The following is a 10702-nucleotide window of genomic DNA, read 5'->3' on the forward strand; positions in this document are numbered from 1 at the left end:
GGTGACACTGAGGGTTGCGATCCGTTGCCGGAGAAAAAAAAAAAAAAAAAAAAAAAAAAAAATACAAAACCAAAGAAAGAAAAGGAAAAGAAAACTTAGGTAGCTATTATTTAAATCAACATCTATTTCATTATTAGTGACATTGAATGTATTTTCAACCATTCTTTGGCCATCTGTATACACTTCCACTTGTGTGAACTGTTGTTCATACTCCTTTTAATGTATTGCAAAGAAAGAGAAAGTGAAACTCTGAAGTCAGACACAAGAAGGGAGGTTCAGCTCTGACATTACACAACTGTTTTGATTCTGCATAAGTTAATTTTTCTGAACTGTAATTTCCTCAACTCAGTGAGAATAATAATAACACCTATATCATGGAGCTGTTTTATTAAATGAGATGAATTAATGAGATTTAAGATACCTATATAAAAAAACTACAGTAAATATAAAAGAAATTCATTTACCCATTTTTATTAGAATATTATTAATGGTTATTGATTTCAATTAGTATTTTTTCATTAATTTTCTTACCATAATTCACATTTTGCTGTCAAAATTATTTTTTGTAATTTAAAAATATTATTTTTAAGCAAATTCATAATTTTGGGACCTTTTATTTTTAAGAAACTTTGTTATTTTTTAGATTTTTTTCTTATTCGTCAATATGCAGGTGGAGTGGCTAATACATAGAAGAAGAAGACGTGCCCTGTAATAAATTTGCAAGAAATCATTAACTTTGCAAAGATGCAAATATTTTTCATAAGTATTAGTTGTTTTAGCACACTATTTGTAATTTTCTGAAATCTTCCTTGACTTGCACACTCATATAGTAAGTGGCATGATATTCAACCATTCAAAAGTTCAAAGACAAAATATTTGACAAGTCTTACTTATGTGCTATGGAATAAAAAATAATGCAAATGCAATGAGCATACATAAAGGTTATACTATCCATGTTTTTCTATTAATTCACTAAAATTGTTTCAAAATTTTAAAATTATATTTTAAATTTGTATTAAATATTTATTAAGACAGTAAGCATATATTTCATCATCTCTGCAATGTGGCAACATATAGAATGACAGAATATAAGGTAGAAATACTGTACCTTGTATGTGACTCAGAGGACTAAACCCAAAGGCAGAATTCTCACTGATGAAGCTATTCCAGGAATGGTCAATGACAAGATCCCTGGGCTCTTCCTGACCTAATTAAAAAACAAAGAGATATTACACCTGCATGTCACATTCTAGAAGAAAATCATCAATGAAAATGGAAATAGAATAAAATTCTCCTCTAATGGAGAACTTCACAGATGAATATTTTTCAAAGTGCATTTTAAAATAAAATTAAATGGCATTTTTGGAGAACATATCCAGTATTATAAATGGTTTTCTATATAATATTAAAAATGTAAAATAAACTCATAAATTTTTGGAATTTTAATTTAAACTACTCAAATAACAAATATTGCTGAAAGCCTGTCTGAGCCCACCATCTAAAAATGGATTTTAGTGCTTAATATATACATATGCATAAATATACAACATTTATGAAATGTTAAGTTTAAATCAATAAATACAAACATATATTTATTAATTCTCTAAAAAAGGAGATAAGTTCTATTGACATTAAATACACGAGTTGATAGTGCTACATGTATACATTTCAAAAGCAAATATAAATACATTGAAGGGAACCCTAAAAATACTTACTAATAGAGATGTGTGATAAAAAGAAAAATTTTCTGAGACCATTGTGCAAAGATCAATATTTCTAAAAGTGTAGTCTTCTGCCAACCTGCCTTAAAATACTTTGTGATGGTAGGGCTTTATCCCAGACCTAAAGAATCAGAATAACTGAGTATGGACCTAGGATTCTGAATTTTGATCTGCTCCCAATTATTGCTTATGGAATTTTGGGAGTTATTAATCAAGAATCAGGTAAAAGGATACTAACCTACTTAAACAATATCTAAAAGTAAATTAAAGTGTTGGAAATAAATTGTAATGTAGGGGGGCATAGAATATAAGTAGTAGAATTGTAGAAAAATATAACCTTAATTTACGCAGTCTTGTAGCAGTGCATAAGCAAAGCAGTTTTTTTCAGGGGCCAGAACAAGGGTCAGGCCCGAGCACACTGAACAATGCATAAGCAACGCAGCTTATCAGGGGCCGTGACAAAGGTCAGGCCCGAGCACACTAAACATTAATAGCCCCCACCGGTTTCAGGAAATAGCTGGTTCAAAGGCCACCAAGCCGGACCCTGGGGAAGGTAAACAATTGAGAAATGCACTAAAGGGGTGCCAGCCTGCTAAAACCCACCTGTAAACCCAAAAGGCGCCAGCTGAAGCCCACCTGTAAATCTAAAAGTGCCACAGATAACCAACAGATGATCCTATCACAATATCCGTTCAAAAAAACTGTATAAAAGCTGCTTGCATTGTGAATTCGGGGCCGCTCCTGTCCTGAAAACGGGGCGACCTCCAGCATGCCGGAAATAAAAACCTCTTGCTTGTGCATCGATCTCTGTGCCTCCTGGTCTTTGCGAGATGAGTCTTCCCATCAAGTAAGAATTGTGCTTTTAGGCCGGTCTTACAAAAGTAATTGTAAGCAAGTAAAGTGTCAGATTATTCATCTGAAGAGTGGTTATAATCATTCTACATCTACTTTTCCTTAGTACAAAAATGTTAGCTATTTGTTGTAGGCAAAGTAAACTAAGAAAAGTAATCTAATTAAACTAAAGTATAAGAAGACTTTTAATATATTTCATACTCCAACTTTCCTGCCAATAAATGTCAAAATCTCCCAATACTGTTTATTTCTTAATTCAAATGCTTAAAATGTTGAAAGTCTGAATTAGGGAAAAAATTTGAGTGTGTGGGGGTTTTTTAAACCTATTTATATGTAAAGCCAAGCTTACTCAGATTGGCAATTTGCACTGATTATTACACATTTAACATAAATATTTATTCAACTCTGGATGTAGTTTAGATAAGTTTCAAAAGGCCTCCAGGGACAAGATTTTCATAAACTAATTCTACCACGTGAAATGAAATGCACTGGGTGTTTTCTCTCCATGTCCCATAAGTGTGAATAATTTATCATATTTGTGCTATATTGTGTGCTTTATTACTTTCCAGTTGGTGAATGCCATGGTCATAATTAACCCTAAGTCAATAAGATGTCATCACAGTAATTTGTTTATATTGATCAACCCTCAAAATAAAAGTTGATTTTTGTAAAACTAATATATTAATTGGCATTCACATCATTATCCCTAGTGTTACTTTGTTTTATTCTTTGTTAAACTACTGATGCCTAAAGCAAAATTCATTTTTATTTAAGCATTTGAATCAGATCAGTAATATTGCATTTAAATTTGGATAAGGAAAAAGTGAATAATCTCCAGACTATAGCTATTTTAGTAGAAAAGTAATCAAAAAAGATTACCTAGTGTAACAATACAGTAATAAATCAAACAAAACAGCTACTTTGTATGAACTAATTACTACTTCATTCATTTATGCAACTTTCTGGTATATACTGAGATTTCACATATAGAATATCATACAAAATCAAACACATTGTATGTATGTGTGTGTGTGTATGTTTGTGTGTGTGTATATTTACACCTTCCAAAAGTGAGATAGTTTTGGAATGTGCATACAACAATTTTCAGCACAAAACAGATGCTCAAACAGTCAGTGATTGCATATTTAACTCCTGCGTTATCAACGTGTATGCCAAAATGGAAATAGTCATTTAGGAAGGAATAAAGCTATCACTTAAGGTAAAACCGGACATGAACAAGCACACAAATTATTAGCAGGTTTGGAACATGGTTATATAAGCAAGAGCATCAACATCTAATGAAGAGGTGTCCTTAAGTTTGTAATATGAGCACATTATGCCATGATTTCTTATGTTTCAGCCCAGATCATTTCTTCCCATTCATGTTTACCCTCCCTTTCTCCACCTTTATTCCCAAGTGAGTAGAGTGTAAACTTGAGAGATGGGGTCTCAGGTAGGGAACATAAGTACTGGTGAGAGAGGATTGTGAGAATTGAGTCCATGGATACCAGGAGTGAGCAAGGGCACATGTCCAGCCAAACAAGGGCAAGACAAGAAGCCCAAGTATGTGTGGATCAGGCAAAGCCAGTGTCTGATGGCAGAGTAAAAAAGAGAAAGGAGAGACTAGAAAAGCTGAGAAAATGTGAAAGGAGTGGAAGTAGGTTAATTTTCAGAGTATTTTTGATAGGATGAAGGGAAAACTCTTCCCCTGAGATCCAAGAAGAGGAAGCCAAGAGAGGGGCAAGTGCCATGGTTTAAACTTTATCATTGGGCTTTAAAACTACCATATGTAAGCAGATAACTTAGAATGACAGCTAGGTGGTCCGGAAGAAGACAGTCAGACATGATTAATTAGAGACCCTGTTCAACCGTTTACACATTGTACAGCTTTAGAGAATTTCTAAGTCTGAGGTTTCACATCTGAAAAGTAACAGTATTGATTTCCAAGAATTGTTTTGGTGGGAATGCATATTAGTACTTTAGCCATTATAAAAAACAGTATGGAGGTTCCTCAAAAAACAGAGCATAAAACTACTATATGATCGTGCAATCCCATTATTGGGGGTATATATCCAAAATAAAGGAAATCAGTATGTTGAAGGGATACCTGCACTCCCACGTTTATTGCAGTATTATTCACAATAGCCAAGATATGGAATCAACCTAAGCATTCACCAGCAGATGAATGAACAAAGAAAATTGGTATAGATACACAATGTAATACTACTCAGCCATAAAAAAGAAGGAAATCCTGTCATTAGCAGCAACATGGGTGAGCCTGGAGGACATTATGTTAAGCAAGCCAGGGAGAGAAAGAGAAATACCACATGATCTCACTTATATATGGGAGCTGAAAAACGTTGATCTCATAGAAGTTAAGAGTAGAGTAGTGGTTACTAGAAGCTGGGAAGGGTAGGTGACGGGGAGATAGGGAAAGGTTGGCTAAAGAGTACAAAATTACAGTTAGATGGGAGGAAGATCTAGTGTTTGATAGCACAGCAGGTTTACTATATTTAACAATAGTTTATGGTATATTTTCAAATAGCTAGAGGAGAGGATTTTGAATGTTCCTAACACAAAGAAATGTTTGAGGTGATGGATATGCTACCTACCCTGATTTGATCATTGCACATTGTATACATGTATTGAAATATCACACTGTACCTCATAAATATGTACAATTATTATGAGCTACAAAAATTTTTAAAAAGATTAGATACAGTCATGTTTATAGAGCTCAGTGTGCTACACAGCGGATTGTAACAAATCCTAGTTTCCCAGGCTACTTGAAAGTTTATCTGTAGCATCTTGCTCCACATGGAACTCATTAATGGTCTACTTCAGAGACATCTTTACTATTCTCAGGGTGTTTAGGCCATCTCCTCTGTAGCCTTTCTATCTCATTAATCTTTTGAGGGTGGTATGCATTAAGATATGAATGGCCTCTTGAAACATGATTTTCTCTACATCTTGCCTTACATAATGTTCAAGTGAAAGCTCTTTCAAGGGCTCGCCCTGTTCCTGTTGTTGTAGTTTGTACATCTGTTTGCCTGGAAACTTCTGTTCCTAATCTGGGTTATGACAGGAGAAGTCCAAGACAAGTCAAGAGCTACAGTCCAATTTTATAGGCTTACCATGCCACCAGTAGGATATTTCAGCAGCAATCAAAATCTTGGAAATATTACAAACTATTATTCTTTTTGGGAAATATGTGTATTTATATTCCCTCATCTGTCACAAAAAACTTTTTTACAGTTATCACAAAAATATAAAACATAAAAGGAAAGTAAATTAGAAGTATATTTTTAGAAAGTTCAAAAGAGTCTAGTGTGATAACCTGAAGGAAGGGATGAGATATAACATGGTAATGATAAGCCAAAATGTTTTTCTAGCAGCCAGTGTATGAAGGAAAAATGAAATGATATAATCAGTCTCCATGGGATAAAAACCAATTAATGACTCAAAGAGGCTACCATCCTTTCTGATAGTAACAACCAAAAGAAATTTCTTCCAAAGATCGCATAAAAAAGACTGCAATGTAACAAGAAATCCTTTGATAACATCCCCACCAACACATCCTTATGAATCCCTTAGAATATTTCTATGTCATCTGATGTTGTAGGTAAATGGCATCACAATACAGTGAAATTCAATGAATTCAATACTTAGTATGGTTGGAGGAAGATGTAGCAGATTTCATGTACTGAGTTTTTGGCTCCTTTGATTTAATGAGTAGATTTTAAAGCATTCAAACAGATAGATTGCAAGTCTTTCCTGTAGTCTTTACTAATAGTAATTCTTTGGTGGAGCTTCTTGGTTTGGTATACACTGAGGTGAACAGTTAATGAGAAATGGTTCTGCTCAATTACTGAGAAGTCATGTGCAAAGTGATTCACTCAGAGACCTGGCTTTGCAGGCTTCTATTTTATCCTAGCTCCTTCATTTAATAGCTCTGTGATCATGAGCAGGTTGCCAAGCTTCTTTATTCCTCATTTTTTTCATCTTAAAAATGGATATAATACTTATTTCAGAGGATTCCTGTCTTAGTTGAGGTTTCCTCAGAAGCTATTATTTGGGAAGAGATCTCAGGAAATTCCAGTAGGGGAGTACAGAAGTGAGTCAGAGATTGGAAGGAACCCCATGCATGGAGTATTATCAAGCAAGTCGCTACTGTGGAAAAATGAGGCTCAAGGCAGCTGCGGAATTCTGAGAACCAGAGTAGAACACACATGTCACAGGTATACTGCCCAGAGGCATGGCAACTGTGATATTTCTCCACTACCCCTGGCATCTGTTGAGGGAAAATGAACTCACTAGCACCTCCAGCCTGCCCTAGGTGGGCAGAGCAGACAGGTTGAGGAAACATCCAGAAGAGTTATAGTTATTGGCAGTTGGAAGATGGCCCAGATAAATAACAGTTGAATATTTGTTGTCCTGACATAAGTTAAAGAAATTATAAAAAATGAAGGGCTCGGTACTGAGTCTGTCATAAATTACTTCTTAATAATTGGTAACAATTGTATATCACCTGAGTCAATCACAGGAAATAATTGTGAGTTTGTTGTAATGTGATTACTGTCCAGTGTGTGACCAAGATCTTTAATTTCTGCTCCAAATAGCACAGCCACAATGATTTTAGCTTGGGCCTATTTTAAAGTAGATATAACCCAACACTCATCTGGGGTATAAAAAATATCAGAAACAGCAATTATGATGTGCCAATTAAAATAAATGAATAAATTTAACAACATATCAGAAATGTAGACAAGCCTTTATTTATTTATTTATTTTTACATAATACTAAATATTTACTGAACATTGACATTGTGCTAAGCACTTTACATACATTTTCTTTTCTAGTTCTAATAATCCACTAAGGGTGATTCTATTATTACCTGGATTTATAGTTCCTGAATTTGATGCTGAGAAACATTTATGAACTCAAGTTGGGTGTCGTCAGAATTGCTTACAGTTTAAAAGAAGAGTATTAAATTTGTACATCTAAACCATTTCATTGCTGGCCACAAATAATTGACCACTTTAAATGAATAATCTAGCTATTCCTTGCTATATACAATACATACTGAAAAGATCAAATTAGATTGAATTCACAATAGCTACAGTCTGAATTCTGAACCTGTGAACAGAATGTCAGAATCTCACAGCTTGAATAGAGATCACATAGTCAAGCTCCCTTTCTTTTCAGATAACAAAATCAAGTCGAGGGGAGTACTCAGTGACGTGTCATAGATCAAACAGCAAATTTTAAGGGACCTGAGACTAGAACACTATTCTACAGATTCTTAGACCAATACTTCTAATGCATTACAAAACAAAAAATGAGACCAAAACCCAAATTCCCAAAGGCAGAGCAAAACAAAAATAAATTCAAATAAACTAAAAATTAATATCAAAATGGACCAATAAAACCCCTCCATCTAAAATCCATTTAAAAGAAAAAAGAAATAAAACAACAACAACAACAAAATCCACTTAAGGTGAAGCCTTTTTTGTGTGTAGCTGGCCAGTTTAGGGATCTGAACCCTTGACATTAGTGTTATAACACCACACTCTAAGCCACTGAGCTAACTGGCCAGGACAAGGTGGAAGCTTTTTTATTTTTTTTTAATTTTGGGGTTCAGTGTTGACATATGTTGATCAAATCAATATTACTAGTACATATATGGTTACAAATTGTATGTATTCTTTATGCCCCTTTTCTGATCTCTCCGTACCCCCACTCCCTCCCCCCTCCCACCACTGATAACCCTAGATTTCTACTCTCTCTCTGAAAGAGTAATGGTTTTTCTGTTGATTTGTTGCCTAGATGATCTGTCCAATGCTGAGAGGTGTGTTCAGGTCCCCCAGTATTATCATAGAGCAGATGCTTCTTCTGTCAGTCTGGAATGGGCTTTGAGGGGAGAAACATCCTCTTCTTTTCTTAATCTCTGCTGGTAACTCTCCTTGTGTCAATGCACTCCAGTGGCTGGTGGACCATCCACATGGTGGTTGTGATGTCTAGTCACTTTCACAGCAGCTGTGGTTACTGTGGTGGCTGTGGTGGGACACCCTCACAGAAGTGATGTTTTTGGCATGCTCCTTGGTGCTGGTGATGTGCCTGGTTGTGGGAGGGGGGGGTCCGAATCCTAACTCTATGCTTCGGATCCCCGGGTGGGCCCCGAGGTGTTGGACAGTATGCCAGGTTGTGGGAGTGGGGTCTGGTCCCTGACTCCATCCCTCAGGTCCCCTGGAGGGCCCAGAGGCACTGGTGGTGTGCCTGGGATGGAGCTAATTTTTTGTCCTTTGCTTACTTCTAAAATGGGTGAACTTCCTGTGGTAACCAGTGCTTGAGCTGTGTTGGTTGAGCTAAATTGCTGCTTTGCTGCCGTTTCCCTAGGGAAGGCTTTTTGTGCAGATGAGGGTTTAATGGTTGACCTTATAGGTACTTCTGGCTCTCCAGAGACCCGGTGCACCTGGGTTGTGTAGAAACTCTGATCTGTGCCTGAATCTTTTCATCAAACTGCAATCCATGCAATTCTATATTCCTGACCAGTTTCCTCTGAGTGGTCCTGTGCCGATGGGGACAGATCAGCTGTCCTTGCCATGCCCCAGTGTTCTCCCAGTGGGCCTGTCTCCCACACCACCTATGCTCCAAACACTTCCCATGGGATGAGCCTTGCACCAGTCCCCTGCAATGATTCACCAGCTTCTGAGTGGCTCCCGTTTTTTAAGTTGTTGTGGCTCCTCACTCCTGTGTGGGTCCACGAGAACCCTACTAGTGGTTTTGCTGTCCTGGGGGCCACCAAGGGCCCTATCTCCCCTGCCGCCTCCAAGCAACTCCATCTGAAGGACACAGCTGTAGCTTTTGCCATCTCCTGCTCCATGTGCTCAGCAGCTCCAGCCTTAAAGTGGCCATGGCCTGAAATACTCCAAGCAGTTTTTCTTTCTCTCATCGTGGCTTCTCCTGCCTTCATGAACTCCATAGGTCTCTCCTCCTCTTCCCCTGAGCTCTAGCAGCCCCAGCTTGGCTGATGTTGCTTTTTTATAGTGGTAATTGGTTGATTTGTGAGAGAGAGTGATGCTGGGGACCATCTATTCCACCATCTTGACCAGAAGCCTAGACAAGCCTTTAGAAACATTTGTTTAGGTAATATACTACAGTTTTTTGAAAAAAAAAAAAAAAAGTAGTCTGAACATGACATATTAAATGTGTTTGGTAAAGAAACATTCTTTCTCAGAGACGTTTGGGAAAATTCTACAAATACATTGTGTGCTTTCCTGCTGTCTGTGGTAGTGGACTTTTTACATTGCTACTTGCTTAAATTATCAGTGCTTTTCTTCTCAGTTCCAGTCTGCCCCCCCCCGCCCCCCAGCCATATCCATTGCCCATATTTCTAGAGTTAACTATTAAATGCAGGTCATAAAGCACAGAAAATCTTTTGAACACTCTCACTTCCTGGAAGATAAAGCCTGGAGTCCTCATCATAGTATTTTAGGTTTTTGCAATATTCTGACATATCTCCTCTCTTCTGTTTTTCTCTCTCCCTATATCTTTCTCTCTCTTTTATAGATAGATAGATAAATGATAGAAGATACATAGATATCTTGCAAAATTTACTATTTTTCCAATACAGCACTTTTAGTATTTCAAACTCATTACCAAATGTCTGGATTGCCCAGTTCTCTAATGTTCTTTTTCCTGCTAATATCTTGACTATTTCCATTTTTATCACCTCTCCCCAAAATAATGCCCTTTGATATTTAAAGGATCTTTGACACTTTATTTGTACTGTGTATTGTCTTTAAGTTGTTGGAATTTTAATATTTTATTTGTGGTCTAGTCATTCAACAGACAAGAATCAAAGGCCTACCCTGTCCTATTTGCTATACAAATGACTAATACACAGACCCTACCCACAAATATCCCAGAAATATTGTGGGCCAGACGAATATTAACTGCAGCAATTGTGACAATAATTTAAATCAAGCTGTGTATAAGCTGCCATGCTACCCAGTAGGAGAAGTAATCATTTCAGGCTTAGCACAGGGAAGAGAGAGAGAGAGAGAGAGAGAGAGAGAGAGAGAGAGAGAGAGAGAGAGAGAGAGAGAGAGAGAGAGAGAGGGGTGAG

The 10702-nt window shown here is 36.7% G+C and overlaps 1 protein-coding gene across 1 annotated transcript in view; it reads right to left on the reverse strand.

Annotated features, from left to right (window-relative positions):
- The window catches only part of LOC103585964 (putative uncharacterized protein CXorf30), a 118759-nt gene that overhangs the window by 58252 nt on the left and 49805 nt on the right, over positions 1–10702 (reverse strand). Inside the window, 1 exon segment of the mRNA XM_008567075.1 lies at positions 1109–1207. Coding sequence (XP_008565297.1) covers positions 1109–1207 — 99 coding nt within the window.

The sequence above is a fragment of the Galeopterus variegatus genome, unplaced genomic scaffold (assembly GCF_000696425.1).
Source record: "Galeopterus variegatus unplaced genomic scaffold, G_variegatus-3.0.2 Scaffold291, whole genome shotgun sequence".
Classification (NCBI taxonomy): Eukaryota; Metazoa; Chordata; class Mammalia; order Dermoptera; family Cynocephalidae; genus Galeopterus; species Galeopterus variegatus.